General features: G+C 36.5%; 1 protein-coding gene across 10 annotated transcripts in view; it reads left to right on the forward strand.

Annotated features, from left to right (window-relative positions):
- The window catches only part of LOC135198187 (oxidation resistance protein 1-like), a 1,642,352-nt gene that overhangs the window by 870,250 nt on the left and 744,216 nt on the right, over positions 1-27,886 (forward strand). For 9 of the 10 annotated variants that reach the window (XM_064225746.1, XM_064225738.1, XM_064225737.1 and 6 more), the window contains one exon: positions 2,866-2,987. In XM_064225746.1, coding sequence (XP_064081816.1) covers positions 2,866-2,987 — 122 coding nt within the window. Of the gene's footprint in view, positions 1-2,865; positions 2,988-25,499; positions 25,714-27,886 lie in introns of those variants that run through there. The other variant, XM_064225747.1, reaches the window with a different exon arrangement.

Below are 27,886 nucleotides of genomic sequence, written 5' to 3' on the forward strand. Positions count from 1 at the left end.
AATGCAACAGGAAGCTGTATCAGTATTTTATGGATCCAAAGGAAGTAGTGTATTGGAGTTTATGAAAGAAAGGTTTCAGAGAGGATCTTAACTATGATTTAGGTAGTATAAAAGGAAGCAAGAACAGTAGTAAGGAAAGGCAGACGCTTTTGAAGTAAAGCTGTTTGCAGATGACCTGGCTGTAACAGGAGGAACTGAGGGAGCATTGCAAGAAAGGTACAGGAACTTTACAGGATTTAAGGAGTTGTTCTTAATAAGATTCGTTTGATACTTATAATTAAGGTCTAGATCACAGTGATCAGACCAAAAATTGACTGTAAACAAATAAGTAAGAGGAAGGGTGTCTGTAAAATACTGGATAAAGCCAGCGGAAGTAGGATGTAATTCCCGAGGATGAGGATGCTGTGGTTGAGGAAAGCATATGTGATACGTCCGTGGAGGATAGAAGAGCTAGAGGTAGGAAGAATGGAGATCCATGGAATCTTTAGACTTTGGGCAGAATGTAGTGATGTCAGAGAGAGAAATGAGTTCCTTGGGTGTAAACATGCAGATGCCCATATAAAAATCTACGGAAAGGAAGACTCGAGCAGCCGAAATCATAGGAAGGTTGATGTGTGTGTGTGTGTGTGTGTGTTCCTATGTACCCAATCCCTTTATTCAGTAACATCCAAATTCTTTACTCGGATGAAAAACCCTAATTTTCAGAATGTAGTTTTTCATTGGTTGTCTTAACCCGCCTGTGGTGTTTGCGCATGGTAACACTGACTGCATCCCGGGCTTTTAAATAATATCCTATTTCGAACATTAACGGTGTAATTCGCATACAGTAAATTATTAAAACACCTTTCAGTTGCAAATGTACACCCAGATATCCTTTTATTTACCTAAAACTTACACATAGCGTAACTATTTAAAGCCCCGGATACAGTGTTGCCATGCGCGACCACTACAGGCGGATGGACAGATGAAAAAAAAACAGAGTATAGTTGTTGGTGTTAGTGGCGTATACACCTGAATTGACATGAAAATGCAGCAGATTTGTTTATGTGAGTCAATATTATTAGATTTTTTTTTATTCCATTTTATGAAAAATTCGAATGCGTTTTTAATAACTTTGAATTAATGATAGAACCTGTGACCAGTTTTTTCAAGTGATTGATTATTTTATGTAAAATCACAATCAGATTGAAATGAATAACCGATCTTTATTTGTTTTTCAGTTTTATGCGATTTCTTTGAGAAATCTTGACTGTTTCCCAGACTTTTGCGTTTCTTTATATGTTCATGTTAAGAAATGTGAAGGGACGACTGCCTGTAACTATAGTTTATGCTTAAAATTCCGATTCTTTGGTGTGTAACCGTTTTCTATGGCTGGTCGTTAAAGAGAAAATGGTAGTTTTAATACCAAACAGCATTATAATTTTCACTGTTTTGCAATCGGTTTTAATTCAGTATTCCATGGTGTTAAAGTTGACAGACTTTCCATGTAATTAGAGCAGTTAAAAGTGAATTACTGCGGCTTATTTACCCCACCTCTCTCTCTCTCTCTCTCTCTCTCTCTCTCTCTCTCTCTCTCTCTCTCTCTCTCTCTCTCTCTCTCTCTCGTGTAACAGCGCTATTGTGAATAAACAAATGAGATCAGAAGAATTCCAAACTGGCAAGAAGCCACTCACGTGTCACTGTTGTGAAAGAAATTGTCTTAAGACCCAATCTTGTATCAAATCTGTCATTACTACATACTCTGAGAAACACTGAGCATTCATAATACAGTTTTCCATCACTCAACAACTCATCTTCTATACCATGTGTCCTCGTAACCCTTTTACGTTGCCTCATAGTTGATAGGTACTATATTATACGTTTTTCTTAGTCTATATATTCCACTTATGTACAGCTTCTCCCTAAACGTTTACACTTTCCACATAGTTTTTTCCTAACAAAGACTCGATCTAAACGCCCTCCATGTTGCCTCATTACCTTTCTCTCCCCCAAACATTCGTTATAAACCTTTGTTAACCACTTGATCACGTTATCACCACAATGCCAGAGAATTTCATCTGTAATCCCATCAATCCATTCATGGTGTCTTTCTATTCTTCATGCTTACAATTCACTTCTTATTTCGTACCCTGTCACTTTGTCAAGTTTCACTCTTCAGTCCAACAGCGCTGCCTCTCTTCCACACCTAAATAAAACGGAAATTCAAAAGACACACTCCATCGACCCCAGAATGCATTGCTTTCATTCCGTATCTCTCTCGTCACATCTTTTATTCTGAGATCTATCGGGTCATCAGCCTATCGCTGCCCTACTCCGCTGAATTCATGAACACGTAATTGTCTTTATTACAGATATATACTATATGTTACTTTCTGTGTAACATCCGGCGGTAGCTGGGTTAATCAGTTCTCCCAAATGTTATTTTCAGTCAATTGTTGTAAGGAACTGATTTTTTTTTTTTTTATTTCAGTTCTTATAAAAAAGTATTTGCTACATTTTGTGTTTTTCGGGATTAAGGAGTACTTAAATTAGATTCACATTATTCGGTATATTGTTGCTTTAAAAACCAGGATGTATTTTTTTTCATAAACCTAAATGCATTCATGGACAAATATACTCTTGTGAAATATACTTGTGTGTTTGCTGTAATTGCCAAAATTGTTTTTGTTGTTATTATTATTATTATTATTATTATTATTGTTGTTGTTGTTGTTGTTGTTGTTGTTGTTGTATCTCTTTGGTAACAGGTCCCAAAGAGGATGTCGAGCAGCATTCATTTATAGACTGGTGTGAATAGAAACATTAAACTGTTAGGAGAATCTTTCCTTGTTTCCATGATGACAATGCTGTTTTTCATATCTGCAGGGGAAAGAGTCGAAGTGTGGACCACTCCATCCACAGTCCTTTCGACCTAGACGCCCTTCGCCGCAAGATAGGCGAGAGGACGTCCTCCGAGCCCTCCAGGGACATCTCCTCCCCATCACCAGGTAAGGAAATCCAAATTATTTTTTTCTTTTATTTATATGTAAGCTTAACGGTTTTGATGGGGACCGGGTTGTTTTTGAAGAGTATAACCTGAATAATAATATTCGTTTATTTCTCATCTTTATCTTTGGCTCTCCGTTGCATGGACAATTCGTCACTTTATGATACCTAGTTGGGTTCGTCAGCTGTTGTTCTGATTTCAAAAAATAAAACAAGTATTGTCCGCGTGGTTTTCATGTACTACATTACTAAATGACCCTAGGCTGTGGCATTCATTTACAGAAAAAGAAAAGTACCTACAGTTAGAAATTATATGATTATGTATATACTAGAACACCCGTGATTGAGGAAAAGTAGCATTTCCATACCTTCGTATATAGTACATCATGGCATCATGAAACCGTTCTATCATATCTGGCCTAGATATATATGATATAGGTATGCATTAAGCTACAAATGTCCTTTAATAATTTCGTCCTGTCGTGGGTTCGAACCAGCGGACAGAGGAGAAATCAGGACTTCAGTGATGTTACCGAGTCGATGACATCACTGATTTCTCCTCTGTCTGCTTGGCGCTGGTTCGACCCCACGAGAGGACGAAATTATTACCAACTGAAAAATTCCCCTTCGGTTAAGAAAATACATTAATTCCGAGGTAGAGTGAATTGGATATTAAAGGACATTTGTATCCTAAAGCATTTAAATATATGTATCATATATAGTACCTATGTGTATACTCAATGATATTAAAAAAATAGCAGCAGGAGCATTAGTAATAATATTAATAATCGTGATCGCATGTATCCTCTAAGCTATATAGATTAAGTACGGAAAACTCTAAGGAAATGATTAAATGAACGATTTTTAAAAAACTGGCAACGAACAGCACAGAAAGGCGTCAGTCAGCATTCCACGGTTTACAGAACACATTGGTTGCAAAGTCTACGGGCAGCACCAGTCCTGTTTTACCGGGAGGGGGATAGGGGAAGAGGAGTAGGAAGGTGTGGGTGATGGGAGGGGAGGGTGAGGGGTGTTGGTGGGAAGACGGTAGGGGGAGTAGGAGGGTGAGGGAGATGGGAGGGGGAATGGGGGCGGACGGGAGGGAAGGGGAGATGGAGGGAGAAGGAGATGGAAGCGGAGAGAGGAGGAAAGAGTGAAGAAGACGGGTAGGAGAAAGGGGAGGGAAGAGAGGGGAGAGGGTGGGAAAAGTGAAGTGGGAGGGAAGAGGTGGTGGTATGGACGGAGGAGGGGGGAAAGGATGAAAGAGGGAAGGGAGGGAGAGGGGAAGGGGAGGGAAAGAGGAAGGGGAGAGGAGTGAAGGGGAAGGGTATGGAAGAGGGAAGGGAGGAGAGAGAGAAGAGGGAGGTGAGGGGAAAGGGAGTGGAGTGAGTGGGAAGAGGGAAGGGAGCGAGAGGGGAAGGGGAGAGGGAGGGCGAGTGAAGGGGAAGAATGGAGATGGAAGAGCTACGGGGAGGGGAAAGGAAGAGGAAGTGTGCAAACAAACAAACAAATGTTTTAGTCTTATTATGCAACAGTTGTTATAAGTTTTCTTTCGATAGCAAAAAAATTATAAAGGGATTTTTTAATGTAGTTGTGACTAGTTTATTCATTATGTCACTTATTCTTTCTCTGTAATCAGTTAGACTTGTGGCGTCTTGTTTTTCCAACTAAAGTTGCAACTTGGCTAATAATAATAATAATAATGATAATAATAATCGCAGCCGCAATGGCTTCTCAAGCTGAGAGCATTTTAAACATCAATCATGTTTCATCCTTTATTTGACTTCTCCCTTTTTTGTACCCAGTAGAAGACCTTTTCATAGCCGAGTCTTATGGCTAATTCTTCCTTCCTTGATCACTCAAGTAACGTATTAATGATTATGTAAGTTAATTCCAGTTTCAATATAACCAGAGAACTGGCAGAAGACTGCAGTAACAAATGATGAACACCATATCTTAGTTTAGAGGTAGTAAGGTGAGAAGGGCGAATGTAAAAACTTATTTAAAAAAAACTATCTAAATTATAATAATAAAAACAAGATGATATGGAAAATTTCAAAATAAACTGGTTTGAAAATGCAAAATAATAATAAAGAAATAATGAACTTGGAATGAAGTAGAAATTTTAATAAAAAATGAAACCTATGATCAGAAAATGAAGTGAATTGCATCACAAAGTGTATTAAATCGGTGACCATTTAATCACAAAGCAATATTATTCCATGAACATCAAAATACTCCTCTGGAGTTATGTTAATCTCTTTCAATAGAGTTGTGAATAATTTGAAGGGGAGCTATAACCTGTCAAACAGAATATGACGCCAAATTTACATTAAATGCAACGATGTCTCATTGTCGTGGGTCCTTTTGATATTCAACGTGATTTTTGTGTGATTCGGTAATTATGTATACCTGCATATGATATATATCATTTGATACGATACCGATACTCTTCTGGTGATCATCTTTATCACACATTCAGTTACAGGGTTTGGAATATAATGGCACTGTATTTGGCATACTGTCTCTCTCAGTTCAGAATCCTTCATTTTCTGTGCAATACAAGTAATCAGTTCTCAAGAGGACTTTTTTTTTGCACACAATATATAATGTCTAAAGTTCAATACTATAACAACAACTCAATACTATGACAATTTAAGAAAAATAAATACCAATGTACTGCAGACAAGTTTAATAGAAAATTAAGTTACTTCTCAAATACGGGGTTTTAGAAATAGCTTTCACCCCACGGCTATTGACTATGCAACATTCCCAAGATAGATTACAGTTGCGATGTTATCTTGCAGGCAGTATTTTTAAGAACAGCTCGAAAATGCACTGCTTCGCAAAAAAGTCATGAGATACAATATAGTTATTCCTTGGCAGTACAATGATTGTGAATCATGTCCCCTGGGTAAACTGAGGTGTATAAATAACTGATGTACTATATTTACGTGGACATTATAATAATGTAAAGATCTCTTTATTTTCTTCATTTTTCTTGTGGGCATTACGCATTATATATTTTCTCTCCTGAATTCCTGAATAATGAACTGGACACCATTAGCAAAATCAGCAGGGACTTGCGGTTACCCAGCTCATACTTGGATACTTGCTACAATAAAGCTGTGAAGCTATTTTAAAATGTTATAATAAAAAGTGACAGGATATCCAAATTCCTTAAAAGCACACTCATTTTATCCGATTTCATGGGCTGTTAGTCCATCAGATTATTGTTGAAAATATTTAGGGTTAATATAATAGTTTCAATAAAAAAAAAAAAAAAAAAAATGCCTACACCATAGTAAAAAAATTTATCAATTCCCATTTAGGGACTGTGATTCATTTTATTTGGACCAAATAAGTAAGGATATAAATCTATGAATAAATCAGCATAAATATTCAGTTAGAACAGGGTTAAGAGGTTTTGCAAAAGATTAGGCCCAACAGCTCAGACGCATGGACGAGACAACTAAAAGATTATACAAAAAAGTAAATAACCACCAAAAAGTTTTATAAAAGTACAACTCGACAGCTCTCCAATTGGTAAACAGTAACAATCTTTGCAAGGTAAAAATTTTTACAGAAAGAAGGAAATATCAACGAATACATTGAAAATATATATAAGATAAATAATTTTTAATTAAATCAGTAATTTTATCTTTTAGGTCATTCTTGAACATTTTACCAATACAGGGGTCCAAATAGTACATCCCGGGGCTAATTACAACTGGAGGTAAGCTGTATAATAGCGGGTTCTAAAAGATTTCGTGAAGAGAATACTTCTGCTGTTTAATTCGTACTTCTAAGTCCCTCTCAGATTGGCCGATATAAAAAAAAAGGGGGGGCAGTCCAAACATGGAATTCTATATATTTGTTTGTTGTTTTTCGTAGGGCTATTTTGTATCAACATTCCTTTTAGTATATTATTATAGGAAAAAACGAGGTTAACATTAAAAGATTTTAACAGTTATTTTTTATTTCAAAACCACTAAAGTAAGGCAAGCCAAGAATCCTCTTAGGGGTTTCTTTCTCTATGTTATTTTCACTATAAAACATTTTGTTGGCTTTATTTTAATTGATATCTAGTACATGTGAAGGATATCATAAGTCTGTCCCTATTTTTTATATGTATTCAATTTCTTGATCCAAATACTGGGAAGTGACGATGCACAATGCTCGTAATAAAATATAGAAGAAAAACTCTACATTTTGATATTAAGGTGATGGCCTGAGTAGAAATGGACATAAGCTAAGTTGTTGGTTGGTTTCCTATAAATATTGAAATTGCATTGAAATGGTTCTCTGTGTTTTAATACACAGAGAAAGGGAAACGATTGTCTTTCTAATTCTAAAGTAAACTTAATGGATGGTGAATTATTTACTCTTTAATTTGAATAACCAGGTACATACCATCCATAAAGTTTACTTTAGAATTAGAAAAAGACAATTGCCTCCCTTTCTTAGATGTTTTGATAGATTCTTTAGATTAAAATATTAGGTCAACATATTATCTTTGCAGATGAGCACGAGCTTAGTAATACAGTGCATGTTTCAAAGAGTGGCATATCTGCAGATTGCAGTAAATATAAGCTAATTTCCATTCTCCTTATGCTCTCCAAAGTTGCAAAGAGAAAAAGAAAAAAAACTTATTTTTAAGCCACTATACCAGTAAGTGGAATCCAAAGGATTATTAGCTGATGGTCAGTATGCATATTGGAAACAGTTATAGTCTTTTCAATATTGCAAGATCGCTGGGGTGGAGTGTTGAACGTCTCGTTATGATTAAAATTTTTGCATTTTTAGAGTTTACTCAAGTGAAATTCAAATTAAGAAAGATTATTCATTTAAAGATGACTTCGAAAAATATTTGGCTTCACATTTTTGCAGTACAAAACTATTCCATGACACATGGTCAGCGATGGTCTCCTCAAGCAGCCAGAGTCACTTGACAGTACTGATAGCCCAAAGGATAGCCAAAATGAATCAAATCTCCCCACCGACAACATCTTGACTCCCAAGTCAAGTAAATTGCTTATAACATATAAAATAATTCATATTAAAGAAACAACAAGGGGGACCATTAATTAATGGTAATTTATTTTTCTCCTAAATGATAAGTAGTTTATTTATCTTGCAGAGGCACTGAAAAAATACAGTCACGTAACCCATAAGTAGCTGCTAAAATGGGACAATAATTAAATGGCTTGAAAAGCCATTCCTGCCGAACCACCACACAAAGTTTAACTGTTAATGCATTAAACACATTATGGTATTATTAAAAGAACTATGACGATTATTTCCAGAAGGCACACAAAGAAAGGAAAGTCATTAAGAACAACCAAAATTTACTCATTTGTTTATTTAGAAAACGAAGTACAGTAATTGATAGATTTCACCTAACGCTGTAAGGGTTAGATTTAAAAGGATAAATAGATCTGGCAGTGCTATATTCTTTTCCTAGCCCCACCCTAGCGATCTTAGAATAGTGGACAGACTATAGATACCCGTCGTGCTCTTTTAGATTTGACATGCCACTTGCAAGATACCCTTGATGAGGGTTTTGAGTGCATAGAGTTATTCAGATAGATTTTAGTGCTGCTTTCGATTAAGTAAATTATTTATAAACTTCAGAATCTTGGAGTGGTTGGATATGTTTTAGGTTTACTTCAAGATTTCCTGACTGGTAGGCAGGCAGCAGCGAGTTGCAGTTGATGGGAACTTACCAAGCCAAGACCTATTGTGTCTGGAATTCCATACGATAGTGTACTTGGTCCACTGTTATTTTTATTGTATACAAGTGATACGGTTGTTGACCAGGAAAACAAGATTGTTCACTATGCCGATGACGCAACATTTGTGGTTGTAGTTAAGCCTACAATTATGCCACCCTTAGTCTCAATCGTGACATGGAGCAGTTTATTGAATGATTTAGAGTTAGGGTATGAGGCTGAACTCCAGTAAAATGAAAACACTACTGATTAGTAGATATAGTACTGATTTTCCACTCCATCCTCCCCTTTAAGTGGATGGAACTCTGCTGAATAATTCTGAAGCTTTAACTATAGTTGGTGTAACTTTGGACTCACATCCTACTTTTGGGAAACATAAAATAGAAATGTCAGCAAATGCTGCATGGAAGTTTGGTATTGTATTTAAGGCCTCATATTCAAAACGGTGGTAAAATCAATGTAACCTGTTTTAGGTTAATTGCCCTTCCTTTACTAGAACTGTTTTCTGGTGTGGATGTCTGTTTCTGCCTGAGGTTCATCTCTTTATAGGTAGAGTGGTTCGTGGTGGCAGGTTTCTGTTTCCTAACATTAGTAGTTATCATAGATATAGAGGGGAGAGATTGGGCAGTCACGTGACAGTCGCCTGCAAGTAAGGCGCCATTGCTATGTGTTGTTTCCTGGATATGGCAGCAGCAACGACAGCACAGACCAGCAGCAAAAGAACCATCTGCTGGGCCATCAACTGTGTTCAATACAAAAACAGGATCACAAAAGAACAGGGATCACATTCCACAAGATAGTGACATGTTTTCATTCATGAAAATATTTGTAACTGTGTTGAAAGAACCTAAAATAAACGTGTTAGATCACAGTCAACTTGCAGTCAACTACACGCCTGCTGTAATAAGCTTTTTATTAAAGCCAACTTGATATTAAATTCATATAGCCTAATAAATGAGCATGTGGGGTTACTGTCAGTCCATTTAACCATGGTGAAATCTGACAATTGTCCCTACTACTTGCACTCCAAAGTATATAGTATTATGAGGCTTAGCCCTAGGCCTGTTGCAGTTCTAAGTGTTAATGAAGTGTTATACTGTTATTTACCATATTATCAATAGGTGCTCAAGCCTCCTTGTATGCAGAGGACTCGGCTGAATTTGATCTGCCAGAAGACTTAAAGATAGAGGCTATTCTTCAATTTTACCATTATCATTTTTACCCTTAAGAATACTTCAAATTCATAATACATTATAGCTTAAAAAGTAAACTTTATCAACTAGCTAGTCTACTGGGGTTGATGATCGAATAACCAAGGGTAGCCTACCATAGCCTTCAGGAATGCTGATGTTTTCTATCTGTCCCTATCCACAGACTATGAAATACAGCTCAAGTCTTCAGTAGTTACAAAAGTCTTAAGTTATTCTTACAGGCTAGCCTAACTTAGACCGTACATTGGTCAGTATGACTGTGACATGTTACATAACTTTATATATGTATCTCACAGTAATAATTGCACTTGAAGCTGTACAGGTATCTTCTATGTCATAGTTCAGATGCTTTGATCTGATTCTGTAAAGTACTTACAATGTGCTCTCCCCTGAATCACAGCTGTAGGAATACAAATTAATGCAGATTGTTATTACATTTATGCTGTAATTGAATAAATAGCTTCTCTTAGGAAGCCTCTTGTTAATAATATGTGACATGTGAGATTCAGGACTGATTTTGTGTTGAAGATTTCCTGACAAGAACAAAGAGCAAGACCACTACCTTACTTGGGTTAGAAACTGCAGAAGGGATGAAGAGCCAAACTTTGGAATATGCAAGCATTTTCTGCAAAAAATACATTTTCAAACCTCCTGGTATACATGAGCTTAAGTTTCTGCAACAGACTTTGAAGTCCAGAATATGTTAAGAGGTAACAATGTGGCTGCCAAAGCAGATTTAGTCTAATGAGAAGTAACCAGAAGGGGCCAGCTGACTTATATATCAGTACTGGCAACGGCAAGATTTATACATCCCTACAAACTACAATATTAATTGTATCCTTCTTAATAGTATCAGATACAGTAAATTGTAAAATCCAATAAAATGATTGTACAGACTACAGAATATTGGCTGTGAGGTATCATGCTATTAAACCTAGGCTATAATTAATATTATTATTATGCCTGTAGATTATATTGGATGACAGCGTTGGAGGTGACAATTATTTTAACATACTGCTGTCAAATTTTATTGCTTGTTAGGTTGACCCATGACTAAAGAACAATAATAATTAGTTCTGCCTTTAGAAAATAAAACTGTAAATTTATGATGGTAAGAAAGGTACCTAACGTCGGCAAATTGATCACCTTTAATGCTCAAATGTATAAAAACTACAGCAGCCAGAATAAATATTTTTATTTCTACATATAATACACATTATCCTTGGTAAAAGCTACAAAGATCATTTACCAATCTTTAAAGACTGTTGATAAAATTGGCTATCAATGCAGCGTGATCATGATGTAACGTCGCCATATCTGCAAAATTTTATGACTTAACTGTAGAAGAAATATAGCAGCAAAATTAAATATTTTTATTTTTGCATACAGTACATATTGTATTTAGTAAATGGTAATGAAATCATTTGACAGTCTAAACAGACAGCCGAGAAATCACGTTTTAGAGATAACTGGGTTTCTCATTAGATTGTATGAGTTGCTAGGCAGTGGGCGTCACAAACTAGTTTAGCTATCATAGGCTGTCCAACCTCTCCCCTCTATATCTATGGTAGTTATGACATGGTCAATCGACGGATGGTCTCTTGTTTGTCCGTTTTTCATAAGTAAAATAAATCATAATCCATGCAAGGACATTTATATTGAAACTGAACCTTTTAATTGTAAATCCAGTATCTATACGAAAAAGACAAATGAGCTGCCATATGTACGTACACTATCATTCAGGGCATCATAATATAAAAATTTCAGTTTCTTCATCAATGTTTCATCGAGCGTTATGAAGTCAGTCGTAAGGTTTTAGATCAAGAATTCAAGAACATCAGAAAAATAGGAAGAGATCTATGCTATCTAGCCCACATTTGTCACAATAAAGCTATGAAGACCTCATATGGAAATTCGGAAAGAAAACAAGAATTGTCCTAAAAGATTTTTGAAAATTTGTTGAATACAAATGTATCCTACACATAATAATATAAAAAAAATCTTATAAAAAATAGCCCCGGAAAAGATAGCAATATTGTAGACAAAGTTCTGGGAATTGGATGTGATTTATTTCACTTAGGTCGGACCAGTAAAGAACTGAACACCAGATTAAAACAACACAAATATTTAGTAAGAACAGGTCAGACTAATAATGCACTAATTTTGCATCTAAGTGAAAAGTCCCACAGAATAAATTGGGCACAAAGCAATGAAATATTACGAAGTAATAAAACTATTTCATGGAACTTCTTGGAATCTTTCAAGCTTCAGTTGACCTGGGAGAATAACCTTAATTTGAGCCCAGGATTATTTTCTTTGACCCTCTAATAAAACAGATGTTCCAGAAGGATTTGAAAGACAAATTAAAGAGAATCACCAATAGGTAGATTTCGATGTCAATCTGTTGACCGTTCTGTGACCTCCCAACCTTTTGTATTTCCTTAGGACTTATACCCACTATATATATATATATATATATATATATATATATATATATATATATATATATATACATATATGCCAATGTCTTTGTATATCTTTACTTGCTGTGACCATGTCTTGGCAATAAGACGAAAGTTCTTAGCATCTCAATTGTTTCACTTCGTGGCTGTAACTGTTCATATAATCATCAGGCTTTTACCTTTTTCGTGATTTAAAATAAAACGCTCACATATACACATATACTTACATACATACATACATACATATATATATATATATATATATATATATACATGTAATATTTTTCAAAGAATTATAAAATAAGCCATGCTATTCATGACATATGGGATGGTCCTAAGTCGAGCTGCAATCATAAACTGTACAAAAAGCCATAAACAATATTTATTTATACATAAAATCATAATTCACCGGATAACACTCTTTAAGCGTTTTGAAGATAAACATTAACAGACATGAAATTAACTTTTAAATCACAACTTCAAATTAAATCTTCTTTGGTAAAGGTTGGAGAGGACCTCTACTCCAGAAGCTGAAAACAGAAAAGCAAAAGCAAAATCTAAAAAAAATTTACAAACATTTAACACAATAAAAATTTTCAATGACTGGCTATAACAAATTAACAATGTACAATATAAGAAATGACGTCAAAGTACTATATTTTCGAAATAACAAAAAAAAACAAATACAAAGACCACTCTCACCTCCACCCTGTGTAAGTCTCAGCCGTGAACTAACTTCAACTAAGGCAGCGGCTACGAAAAGAAAGATGGCGAAAGGGGAGACGAAAAAAATGAACATCGGAACCAAACCATTATTGAAAAAAAAAAAAGAACAAAAAACATTAGCGTGAACAAATGGAAAAACATTAGCTTTCAAACAAACTTAAATCTTAAAATAAAGAAAATGTAAATTTTTACAATATATATATATATAAAACCATCAAGAAACGCATACAAATTTGAAACTGCCTTGCTATCAGCTGCCGTAATCAGTGAAATGATTATAATTTTATAGCCACCGCCGTTGTGCTATTCTGCTTCTTTCCCTAATATCTCCGAATCTCGATATTATCATACTTTACTTTAAGAGTGAATATTGGCAAACATTATCTGCTATAAAAAGTTCCTTTGTTTGTATTGCTATAAGTGAATGCATTGTAATTTGCATTTTTTCTTAGGGTTTTTAAAAATCTAAAAGTAACTCGGAAATAAAATTATTTTTATCCTTATTTTAGATATGCTTAAACTAAAATATCCCCAGTTAACGATTGCACCTCTCTCACTTTTGCATTCATTTTCTTTCCTTTCTCGAAAACTCATCTTAATCCTTTCATATATCTCCCCCATCCTTTTTATTTTTTTACTCACTCTCGGTCCACTTGCCTCATATTCTTGGTATTCCTAATCTTGTCCCAACTATGTATTAATTGCCTGAGAAAGGCTCATCCCAAAACACTTTTGCCTTCAGAGATGGTGCACCAGAATACCTGTCTCCGCGTCCTTTTTTTTTTTTTTTTATTATTCTCCCTTTTTTAATGTTTGGCCATTCGTACGATGCGCTTAGTTTTACTTTTGATTGTCATATTTCTTTGCTATTTTTCGTCGTTTTGCCCTTCACAAGCAAACGCAAACTCCCTTAGGAGTTTCGTAATTATATGTTCACGTATATTCAGGCGTGGAACAATTGTCCTCTTAGTATGTATAAACGATGGTTTGTCTGAGCATGACTGACTCAGATTGATTGAAGCTTCTTCTAGGCATTTCCTCTTCACTCAGTTGTACTGAAATAGAAACGTCATTATCAATTTACCCGCACTTTATATGTTAAGAATAGATTGTAAACCTACTTCTTTAATATATAAATATAGAACTTGATAATAATGGAAGACCTCTATTTTCGAATTTCTAGTGTTCCTTATCGTGTTATTTTTCCTTCTTTGTCGCTAAGTATTTCTAAACCGTTTGAACTTTTATATATTCGTTGAGCTCTGCGATAGATTTCTTTATCCTATCAGGAAGACTTGTACCACACGCAAGGTACAGTCAGACGGCACGGCTCAGGGAATGCATTATGGCCTATCTGCCAAGCTTTAGAATGATCGTCCTTCTTTTTTTCCTGACTGAAAACATGACTTTCTATATTATTTTTATCACTCGCAAAATTGTGTGGATGATTCCAACGATGGTTTTCAATAATGAAAGAGACGAGCAAATGAAGCATGTGGTCTGTCGCCACCTTCTTCCATTTTGCCGGCTTTGTCTGTCCGTCCGCCCTCAGATCTTAAAATCTACTGAGGCTAGAGAGCTGCAAATTGTTATGTGATCAGCCACCCTCCAATCATGAGACATACCGAATCGCATCCCTCCAGCCTCAGTAGTTTTTTTTTTTTTTTTTTTTTTTTTTTTTTTTTTTTTTTTTTTTTTTTACTTAAGGTTAATAAAGTTAGCCACAATCGTACTTCTGGCAGCGCTGTATGTGCCAACAACTTAGGCCACCACCGGACCATGACTGAGTTTCATGGACCGTGGCTGAGACCACCACCGGCCAGAAAACTCGATTTTTTCGGCGCATATCCCCTCTCCGGACTGAAAGCAAAAATGTTTCGGTTGCTTGTCCCGTTCATTATACCGCTTAATAACGTCGTCAGAATCACAATTTTATGAGTGATAAAAATGATGTAAGCAATGATTTGCATATTGCAGACTTCCGTCCTCTCCCCTCCCTCCTCTCTCTCTCTCTCTCTCTCTCTCTCTCTCTCTCTCTCTACGCACTGGATAACATACATTCTCTGATAGTTTTACATGTAGTATAACTTTGTACCTGTACCTTTTATCAAACGCTGTAAGACAGTATGAAGGTGGGAAGGAGAGTTTGAGAGGTTCGTGTCAAACCGTGATATTGATATGGACATTTCTCACCTTGGTGGCGAGGCGTCATTTGACAAGGTCGGTGTTTCCGCAGCCCATTCCAGCCCACTGCTGGTCTTTTTTGAGAGAAAGATGGGTTTCTTCTTGTTACTGGCTCAGTGGCTCGCAAAGTAACGTTTCGTTACATTTCTAATTTTTCGAAGAGGCATCATTATAAGCATGGGCAGAGAAGTTAAAACTCCGCAATACCCCTCTATATAAAGGTACATGCACATAAATGCGTTCAAATAACAAGACACGCACCCCTTATAACTATTTTGGACTGTAAATAGGAGCGATGATCAGAACACTTCCTTTTAAATTTTTATGCAAAGCGACTTTCCTTGAAACTAAAAACAAGGATTTTTGTTAGTGGTTTTGTTTCTTGCAAATAGAACGCTTGAGATATTATTGAAACATTCTTGTTGGTATCAACTTTATTAAAATAAAGTTATTTATTGAGGACATGAAAAATTGTTGTGCACTAAGAGCATTGTTTTTTCCTCTAGGCCTTTGTTAAAAGTATGTAACGGGAGGCTAGAGATGAACAGATTTGTGCAAGTTGAAGAACAGGAGAGCAATATTGGCAGAATTTCGCTGGAAGAGATTACGGGGAAGATGAGGGAAGCATGATCACTTTATACATGTAGATCTCTGTTTTCTTTCTTTTTTTTTTCTTACCATGAAGTTAGCATTTCTTGTCGTCTTTCGTCAAGAAGAATTGATAGGTACGAAAACTTGTGCAGTCATTTGCAGGAGACGCATGGAGACATTGAACGGAAAATGATGAGTCACTGATTTTCAAATTCACTATCATATGAACGTGAGTGAAAAGTCAATTCTTACAGTTTGTGCATATACACTGTGAAGGTTATTCAATGTTTATTTTTATTATGAAATGTAGAAGCTTGTAGTTGTTAAGTAGGCGAGTGTAATTTGCAGCTCTTGCTAAGTGGTTGTCGCAGTCTTTGATGTAGTGAGCTTAAAAGGTTCTTGGAAACACCAGCCGAGGTGTCATGTGACCCCCGTTTAATTCGGGTTTCTTTGAAGGCTCCAATACGAAGTGATACCACAGTCCTTGTCCTGTTACGATCTCGCTTGAGTGCACTTTTTTGCATTATTGATAGACAGAGATGAAGGAATAGTAAATCAGTAGTAGACAATAATATCGAAGACATTTTACATAAGTGCAAACTAAGCCACAACAAATCCACAGATTACATAGTAGGCATCAGACAAATTTAAAGGAAATCAAACTCAACATTTAACCAGTTTCCAAAATGAATTTGTAATACATAACATTCCATACGTAAGGTGATGCCATTGTGCTACAGTGCTGTAGGATATAGTATGAAACTGCAGTGTCCGAACATATGGTCATTCCCTTATTCAATGGTAACTTATAAACACAGCGTAGTGTACTGGAGAGTGCTTTACTTTGAGGTTGGATTTTGCTTAACTGTCGTATCGTGGTTTAATTGTTGGGAGTCTTGTCTTATTAATGTATTTAGTTTGCGTCTTTGTCACTAGGAAAGTCTTTCTCTAACTATTTTCAACTTTATCTCACATACTGGTATATTAATGTCATATACCGTTAGTCTGTTCTGAACAATGTTTCACTCCTGTAGAGGTCTGCGATTGGTCAGAAATCACCGAAAAGTTATTCGTCTATAAAGCATAAACTTGTATCGCTTGTTTATTTGTTAATGAATGAATCAGTATATTAATTCCTTGAAAGAAAACAACTCCCTTATTCTGGTGTACAAGAAGGAATGTAGGGGAGGGGGGAGTTCGTCCCATTTTCTGTCATAAGTAATCAACGAACATTATTATATGGATATATGGAGAAGAAGTTGCCTTTTGTATACAGGGTTTATAGAATGATAGAAGGAACTGACATTCTTCATAAGATATAAATAAATGTTCATTCTCAATGGATATGAGCAGTGAACAGTTACTGTACTTGTATGACTTTGCGGTTCTAACGAATGAATGCATTATCAATTCGCACAGGATATATATATTATATATATATATATATATATATATATATATATATATATATTATATATATATATATATGTACAGTTCGTAAAAGACCTATCGCAGGTTTCGTTTAGTTACTCGTTCTATATTTATTTTGGGCATCGACGACCTGTAATAATGTAGCGTCAGTCAGATTGATATAATGGACTATTATATAATCATTAATCTCCACAGGAGGGGAAGTGGATGCTGTATCTGATGATCAGAATTAGCATCGTTTCCTCTAATAAATGCTGCTGAAAAACGAAAGACTTCTTTCATTTCATGGAGCAAAAATTTACGCCATTTATTACATTCACTTCTTTCTACTCTGTAGGGTTTAGAGTCATTCATATTGCTAATATGTTTATGATGGTGCATGGAATCAAAAAGACATATGCAGAGGATCTATACCTACTGGTCTAATGAAGTAGATAGATGTTCTGGTTTCTATTTTTGAGACTTTTGCCTTTGACATTCTAGAAGTTTCCTACAAACAAGAGAGACGTCTCCTTTGCTGTCAACCGACATGTTGAGAAACCTGTCTGTTGCTAATTATTATTAATAATATTTGACTGTTATTACTATACTCAATGGCTTTCGATTAAATGAGTCAAGGCAGCCTTTCGCGTATCGTGTTCAATTTATCTCTCTCTCTCTCTCTCTCTCTCTCTCTCTCTCTCCTCTCATCTCTCATTCTCTCTCTCTCTCTCTCTCTCTCTCCAAAAAAGACACTCGCGAATTTATAAGCTAAAATCTTAATCCATCCTCATTAATAGACTTTCTCCAAGGCTCCCTCGTTATAAAGAACCAGTGATGAGGCATTTTCTTCCCTTCCATGAGAAAAACTAACTGAAACTTAATAAGAACCATGAACTTTGGGGAAAAACCGATCACCAACCTTACCCCTTCTTGTTTTTGCCCATTTTTTAGGCTTCTTTCCAAAAATCATTTTTTTTTTCCACCCTTAATTACTCGCCCCAGGAAAGGTGTTTTAATTCCTGTAAAGGGTAAACCTGGGACGCCTGACCTTTTCACATCAGTTTTTTGAGGGGTAAGAAAACGAGAAGAGTGAGTGAGTGAGTGAGCAGGGTGGGAGAGGAAGGCGAAGGGGACACCCGAAATCACGCCCAGATGAGGAATGGGTCATGAAATAGGAGAGAAAGAGTATTAGGAAGAGGAAAGACAGGTCCAAGAAGGGCTGCAGCAAATGAGATATAATGTAATCTGAAATTCAGGAAAAGCGATAGCAGATGATGAATCAAAGGTCTAAACAATTGAAAACAAAGATTGAGAGAAGTAGTGAGGAAAATTGGAAGATGATCAGGAGACGAGCGTGCTTATTGTGAGAGGAGAAGTCATCGTTTTTCTAAAATATCTTTAAAGTAATCATTTGATCGAAATGCGCTATATTACTCTTGGTAATATAGTGCATTGTCAAAAGACTGTTAACTCTTGACTTACGTGGCGTTGTCATTCATCACCAACCAATGAATTCGAACGGCCTTTATCCCCATCCCGTTCCTCCCGACCTCCCTCCCTCTCCCTTCCCCTCTTAATTCCTCCCTCAACCCACTTTCCTGTCCTTCCCCTCAGCCCCCTCCCCCCTCCACTTTCCTGCGTATTATTATTATAAGTAATAAAATTGGATGTTGTAAATATGTTGGTTTTCGTAGATTCTTTGTTTATTTCATTATTGTTATTGTATTTTCTTAAATTATATAAACTAGCAAACATATTTATACAGAAATTATGTATGAAAATTCTTAAAGTAACTAAGTCTACGGGCATGATCAGCCTCGTTTCACGGGCAGAACCAGCTCTATTTCAGGGAATCCCATCTCACCCCCACCCTCTTCGGCGGGGTGGGGGGAGGTAGGATGAAACCCCATTATAAACCATCTTAGGGGTCCCCACTATTACCCTGCCAAGTTTCCTTTATAATCGGACTAGTCGTTTGACCGTGATCATAGTAAGATGGGAGGAGGCCACGGTCTGGACCGTGAAGGACGCTAAATAGCGTATGACCGGCACCCTGTTCACCAAGGACAAGAGAAGCAAGGTCTGTTCACTTCCCCCAAATCCCCAAGTAGGTGGAGCTTTGTCTACTTATCACGTCAGCAGGTGAATTGCCTTAAAAAAGAAAAAAGAAAATGGATATAATTTGAGGGAAACTACTGTCACTATCATTTTATCATTGTGTGTGTGTGTGTGTTTCTCTATTCATATCACACTAGAATTTCGTTTCTACTAATCAAACACCAGTAATAAGGATGCAATTCCTGTACCATAACGAGTTTAGTGAATGAGTTATTTTTTCATGCATCTTGAATTATATTTATTAATGTAAAGTGACCCACTGTATTCATGTACATACCCATCCAAAAGGGATTTTACTTGTATTTCTTACAATTGGATCAATCATTTAAAAAGACTGCCCAAGTGTTACCTATTACTCTACCCTATTTACAGGCATTTAACATACGGGTTTTTTTTTTTTTATAAAGAAGGTATCCAGTTTTTGCCTCATTCATAAACAGTTAAGAAATTAATTTTCTTATGTCTTTCACAGGTTTGTATCTGTTATTCAGCATCTGCAAACTGACATATTCAGGAGTCTCTAATTTTTTATTCCTTGACGGCAACAGACCAAAAATGCTGGGTATATGTTTATCAAAGGAACTATATATTATCAGCAAAATGATCTGAATATACACGTTGCTTATGAATTTGAATGATTTTGAATGAATATATAAAAGTGAAAATGAATATGCTGTTTCATCTCAACACTTCCCCTGTGATATTTTGTTTCATTTGAATAAAGGACTTATATATATATATATATATATATATATATATTTAAATATATATATGTATTATATTAATATACCATTAATATAATACAATTATAAACCAAATAATATATATATTATGTTATTATTATATATATACCATATATATAATACATATATACATATATATATATCTATATATATACATATATATATATAATATATATATATATATATATTATAGTAATATATTATTATATATTATAAAATATAATCTTCAAACGAAACAAAATTATCGGGGGAAGTGTTTTTGAGGATGAAACAGCAATATTCATTTTCACTTTTAAATATTCATTCAAAATCATATATATATATATATATATATATATATATATATATATATATATATATATATATATATATAGTCTCCAAATGAAACAAAATATCACTGGGGAAGTGTTTAGATGAACTAGCATATTCATTTTCTATATATATATATTATATATATATATATATATATATATATATATATATATATATATATATATATATGTATATATATATACTCCAAGGGTTGATTGTAGCCGAAGTAATAGATAATCTGATGGAGAGTTAGATACATTGATTGATTGATTGACCAACATGCGTGCGCTTTTTGCATGCGTGTCTTATGAAGAGTCACGTACCTATTGAGATTGACCCTTAATCTCTTGTCAGCTTTCTCCATGTTGTATATGTTCAGGGATCGTATTGCAAAGGCATTTCTACAACGACGCCGACAAAGTAATATGGCGACCATGACAGCGATAAAAATCCGTCTCCATCAATTACTCAGTGAATACTCACAGTGCAAGTGCTGCAGCCGACAGACAACCCCTTATCATTACGGTATGACCTGACACGCCAAGGATACTATTAAACAGAATAAATTAGGAAAATGAACCATTATTATGGTCATTAGGTCAAACCTCGCTATCATTTTCATTATGAACTCTCCAATTATCTGCTGGTATTGAAAAATATCATGGAAAACGGTATTTTATTCCATATTGTAAATTACAGCGATAAAGAAAGAGTGAGAGAAGGAGGGAGGTAGGGGGAAGGGATGGGGGATAGCGGACGTCCGAATCTGTATATGACTCCTGCTGACACATACAACTTTGCCTTTAAAAGTCGAGTTTATACGCTTTAACTAACACCATTTGACAATGCACTATATTACCAAAAATTAGCGGGAGGTGTCTTGTACACGGTGTCAAAATACCATTCCGCTCAAATAATTAGTTTGAAAGATATTTGAGAAAAACGCTGACTCGCAGTCCCTGAAATGCATTGTTCGGTTGCCTAGAATGCTGAATGAAACGGAAACAGGAAACCATAAGACAAATGCGTAAGAAAGGAAGGCAAGCATTATCTCCAGAAGAATTCTGAAGTATAATGAAAATGTCCATGAACTGTGGAGGAACGGGAAGATAACTGCAGAAAGAAAAACTGATGAATAGCGAAGTAAAATGCGACATTCCTCGCTGGGAAATTGTATGACAAGTGTTCGAAGAGTTTAAGGAAGAGATAAGTCATAAGAAAATAAGTGAATCATAAGGGAATGGATGCAAGAGACGAGATGTAGGAGAGAAGTAGAGCTGATGAGAGGCAATATCCGTTGTTAAAGTAATCGGGTATTGGGTATGAGTTAGAGGTGCATCATTCGTGAATATATATGAAATAGTAAGGAATAAGGATTCATTGAAATTTGAAAACCAAAAACGTATCAACGAATTCCGCCGTCCAGGGCAAAAGAAATATGTTTGATTGGGAAGAAGGAATAAAAATGTAAAAAAAAATGATAACACATGAAAGTCTAAACAATAGAATACAGAAAAGAAAAAGAAGAGGGACGTAGAGAATTGGACAAAGGGAGCAAAAATTATATTCTCAAGGGAAAATAGTGCGAAAAGAGCAAGGAGGCGAAGAGAAAAATAGTCTGAACTTTCAAAATGATAGAGGAAGGGAAACAATAATTCTAGGAAAAGACGGAGTAGACGGAAAGGGAAAAACAACCTTTCTTCGGCACAGAAGCTGCGCTGTTGTTGTTTCGAGGAACCAGACTGAATAAAAGAAACAGCACGCTGATGGGAAAGGATGCCAGAATAAAACAAAAAGACTAATGAGGAAATAAGAAAAGAGACAAAAGAGAATAATATTGGCAAAAAAAGAGCAAAATTCTGTTATGGAAATTGAAATTGCATATACATAGAAATGGTGTTGAAGATGGAAATGGGGGGTTGCATTTTCTTCGCGCGGCAATCGGCCATTGGTATTCACGGTCTGCGGTTTGTAAATCATTTTGCTTTGCCAGCCAAGTTACGGATGCGTCGAGCGATATTACCAGGGGACACGTTCGCATTGCTGAAACGTTTTATGCATCACAGTTCTCACATAGATAGATGGCTAATGAATGTTTGTCTTGTATTTTGTCGCGATGGCATCTTGGTGAACAGTATATAGGTCATTTGTCAATACGACATCGTTTTCTTCTGCGCCCCTGTCAAACTTTCTTTGCAGCACAAGCCACGAAGGAAGACAGTAGCCATATATTCGACACCTACTTGACCACTGGTTCCATGCAACGTAAAAACACCATACAAACAAACCTACTTGACGTGTATTGAAAAGACCCATAGTTTTATGAAGGCCCTCTTTGTTCTCAAGTTCCTGGAAAGTTGTATGTAGGATACTTTGGATAAGAAAGATGGAATTACAGTTCAGTATGGTACAGGGGTAGCTGGGTTCATTAAGTGGTGGTATCTCACGAGGTCTCGTAGAAATATTTATTGCCATTCGAGTCTGTCGTATAGTATTGCTTTTGGTGTATTATTATTGTTGGTGTCCCCATGCAGCAAGAAATGTTATTTCAAGAAGAGTGGAGGCGCGAAGTCCAGAACACAGCGACACCATTCACCATCTCGAAGAATAAACCAAGGTATCTTCATTTTGCAATACCTCTTTAGCGGCCAGTGGGGAGAAAGGCTGCTCTTGGGCATGATTGCATACCAAAAATGAATATGTGCATACACAGTAGGCTTTATGTGCATATTATGAGTCTTCTACATGCATTTTTAGTTTTCTGTAAAATAAATCTATTGAGATGGCTTTGTCTGTCCGTCCGCACTTTCTGTCCGCCCTCAGATCTTAAAAACTACTGAGGCTAGAGGGCTGCAGATTGATAGGTTGATCATCCACCCTCCAATCTTCAAACATACCAAATTACAGACGTCTAGCTTCAGTAGTTTTTATTCTACTTTAAATTAAAGTTAGCCATAATCGTGCATTTTGGCAACTATATAGGACATGCCACCACCGGGACGTGGTTAAAGTTTCGTGGGCCGCGGCTCATACAGTATTATACCAAGACCACCGAAAGAGAGATCTATTTTTGGTGGCGTTGATTATATGCTGTACAGAAAACACAATTGCGCCGAAGAAACTCTGGCGCATTTTTTACTTGTTTCCTTCGATATTCGATGAAACGTGCTAGGTATGAACTTTGGAGGTGTCATTATTTTCCAAAGAATATTTATTTTCGGTTTGATCCCTATTTTACGTGATTGCAGGTCATCTTAGTGTGAAATTTTACCATTTCCATCTACATCTGGGCTAATTTGAAAGTGACAGGTCTGATCTTCAGAAGTCGACTCTGCATCATGTCATTGGTATTACTTTATACGTTTTACCTTTCCCGTTTTCATGAATGTCAGTATAAAGCTCCACATTTCATTTGTATGTGATTTTTATAAACTTGTAAGCACGTGGTAGCTGACAGTTGGTCGAAAGAAGTTCGGCCGACAATGAATCAAGAGAGGGGTGGCCTCATTTGTGAAATGAAAAGACATAACGATACAAGAGAAACATGACTAAAGGTGGAACTCTTTTGCTTAGCTGTGTAAAATGAACATTGTCAATATGGGAGCCTGCAGGGAGTACGTGAGGGCATCATAAAGAGCGGAAGAAGGCAGTACAAGAGATGGTGGTGCCTGTGGTGAGATCAATACGTACATAAATTTGTGTATGTATGCATTTGTGTGATTCTATGGGACAGTGTTTATCTTGATTTCTTTGGCTCGCCCTTCATCTGCTCGATAAACGCCATGTAGTATTCCTACACCATGTCCATTAAAAGAAACAGTTCTTTCGTAAGCTAATTTCATCCATATCTAGATCATTCCATTTGATGTCGGAGGCTTACCTAACATTTGAATGTGTTTTAACACGGTAGTGATTCTCTTTAGAAATTTGGTATTCTACGAATGACTAGGAAAAGCTGTTTTTATTTAGGAATGTGGTTGCTAGATTTATGCCGTAGTTGAGGACTGTTACTGGAAAATGATACAGATGGCACGTTTCGTGACGGAGAAATATGTTACTATTTTAGTTTTTTGTCTCCATATTATCAAATGACGTCAACTGAAACTGACTTATAATCCACCTTTCATTAGCTAGTGGCCTATTCATAGTAACCTGGAATTCAAGCAGTGTGTGCATGTGCCGTCCCTAAGCATTCCCAAAGCAAAGGAGCAATCATCACTCCTTGGATCCATATGGCGCGTTGACCACTGGTCGGCTCTTCCTGGAAGTCCACGTTCGTGTTACGCCTACCTTCCGGAGACGGCGCACTCGCAGTGCCAGATTCAACTTGGGGTCGCTTCCCTCCTTTTCTCGACTGATTTATTTCTGACCACGTCGTTCTTTCGACGTCTCGTGGCTTTTCATTCTTTGCAGTAACCGCCGTTTAAAAGTACAGTATATATTTCACAAGATCACGAGATACGTATATATCTATTGATCTCAGAGTACACAGCGCCATTTCTGGGTGGTGGTAACATTTTGAACTATTACATCGAGTTTGCCTAATTGTAATGTCTGTTTGAAATAGTTCTAACTGTATTTTTTATTGTGATGAATTACCTTCAGAATTTAAGTTCTCGATAAAATATTTTATCGGATAAAACTTAAAGTGTCCTTAAAGGGAAGAGTCGACTGCATTCATTCAAGAAAAATAAACAATAATTGGCAACTGGGCCACATTTCACGTGATCGGGTAACTCAGCTGTTTTGTAGAGGCATTGCGTTTCACATTCCCAGGGAAGATCAATGTCTTTTGAAATTGCTTCTCAATTCTATTTCCTCTCTTTCTCAAATCTGTCAGCAGTGGAGGAAGAAAAACGCTGCCAGGAAGACACGAAATCGGCAACGTGTGGTAACTGTTTAGTCTGTGAAGAGAGAGAGAGAGAGAGCAAGAGAGAGACGAGAGAGAGAGAGAGAGAGAGAAAGAGAGAGGGAGAGAGCAAGAGCGGCCCGGTACGGCTGCACGATGTTGTTTACTAGCGGGCTGTGACCCGGGTGTGCTTGTGCTGGTGAAGGTGTCGAAGGTAGACCTCAAAGGTGGACCTTCCCTTCCCCCATGGGTGAGCCATTGGCCATCGTTTGCGCGTAGGACCTGGTATCGTCCCCACATTTGTTATTATCTCCTTCCCTCATTCGCCATCCAACATGTTCACGGCGTTAAAACATTCCCTTTCGGGCGATCTCAGGCTCAAAATAGGTGAGTTCGACTCCTCGGGCTGCTGGCTGGAAGAAGTCTGTCCCTCTCTCTCTCTCTCTCTCTCTCTCTCTCTTTCTCTCACTCATTCTCCTGCCTCTTTCTCTCCCAGGTCGATCAGGTGAAGCTGATCATAGAGGAACCTTACTCTTGCAACCCTTCTCTGACCTACCCACCCACCCACTCCTTCGAATGTTTTGGCAAATGAACTGCGTCATCATGAATCGAAGAGCAACGGGGATTCAAATTTTGTAGAGAATGAAAAGTTGGTCGCCTCGATTCCTTTCTGTGAACTAGAGTCCATGTGATGAGTTTATCGATCCAGCTGGTAATATATGGATTAGATTCGATTAACACCGAATTGCATTTTATTATACCTTACCTGTCATCATAACGCTCAAGTTGCAAATGTAAAGTGACACAGTTAAGCCTCGTCGATAACGGCAGTGTTCTTCAGTCACTTCAAAAGAAAATCGATGAGCCCATTAAATATGCTTTACGGTGTTGTATCAGCTGTTCGCTGTCGCTGTCTCGTGCGAAGAGACAGGGACGAGATGCGCATTCTAATGAGACCTTTCCCACTCAAATAAGAGAAGGAAAATGTAAGTATACTTGTTGATATAGATGAACACGGTCGCCTCCTCCCTCACGTTCGAGCTCTCCTCTTCCCATGCGGCAGAATTGGATGCGAAATGGAGCCAGTCTTCCACGTCAGTTTACTCGCTTATTTGACTTTCGTTCTCCGCATGAATTCACAGTGTATAAACGACAACATGCACCCTCAGATAGATATCGTCTAAAAACCGTTCCATTGCAATGGAACAGTTCCTCCGCGCGTCATTTATTAGAAGGCTTCTCAAAGGATTGAATGTCTTTCTCTTCATGCTTTATAGTTCTTTAGTCTACCCTTTGGTAGAATCCTGTGTAGAAGCATTCTTGGAACAGCTGTTTCAGCAAACGAGCTTTAGCATTCTCTTACTGCTTCTTTTATCTATAGTCTGCCCACTTTTAAGAAGCCTGCCCATCCCATTCTTCCGGGGTAGGCCCAATTGTATACCATGCTCATTCGATTCCTTGTCTCCGTGGGGCCTGAGACGGTCATCCATCTGCGTAGTTATGCTTGAAAAGTTGGTTATCTGTGATTTAGATAGTTTAGAAGAAAAGGGAAAAAAATCGACGTTTATCTGTATACTTTTATATTTAATGAAGCTATATATATATATATATATATATATATATATATATATATATATATATATACATATATATATATATATATATATATATATATATATATATATATATATATATATATATATGTGTGTGTGTGTGTGTGTCTGTGTGTAAGCGAATATATGAACTCACGTCCATTTACTGTGATTTTCAAGCATATATGTGTATAATATATATATATATATATATATATATATATATATATATATATAATCACCATAGAGGGGATGGCTTTAGGAAGTAACAAAATTCTGGCAGCTATCCACCTCAGTGGACCAACTACCTGGTACAAATTTCACCAGTTAGTGAACTGAAGCACACATGATTTTTGCAACACCAGTTGACGAGGCGAAAGTGAAAGGTGTATGTATATATATATGTGTATATATATGTCTGTATATATATGTATATGATATATATATAATATATATATATATGTGTATATATATTGTGCTTTTTGTGCGTCTTTAAGATTGCATTCCAACTGTATATTAAATAATGAGTTCTTGAATTTGCTGCGTTTGAAAACGTTTGATTGAGCTTGCATGTAAAAAGTCGCCAATATCGAAAGCATAGGAAAGGCGATTACACTCACACACTCGGATGATATATATATATATATATATATATATATATATATATATATATATATATATATATATGCTTCATGGATACTACACTATTCTTAATATGATGAAGGAAACTGATGCCAAGAACCTTATGTTGAAAGCCCCGGAAGCGACCTCCACCTTGTGCAGCTTATAGTTAGTAAAGCAAAGCAGATTATGCAGATTTCCCTGTTTTACGTATTATAAAGAATGTCCTCTTGTCCCATTTCCTTACCTTGCATCACTTCACGGTGAAAGAACGCTTGCATAATTTTATGGACCTTCGTGATCAGCCACTATGATTTTTTTTTTTTTTCTCTCTCTCTCTTACTCTT

This window comes from Macrobrachium nipponense, chromosome 21 (genome assembly GCF_015104395.2).
Source record: "Macrobrachium nipponense isolate FS-2020 chromosome 21, ASM1510439v2, whole genome shotgun sequence".
NCBI classification, from domain to species: Eukaryota; Metazoa; Arthropoda; class Malacostraca; order Decapoda; family Palaemonidae; genus Macrobrachium; species Macrobrachium nipponense.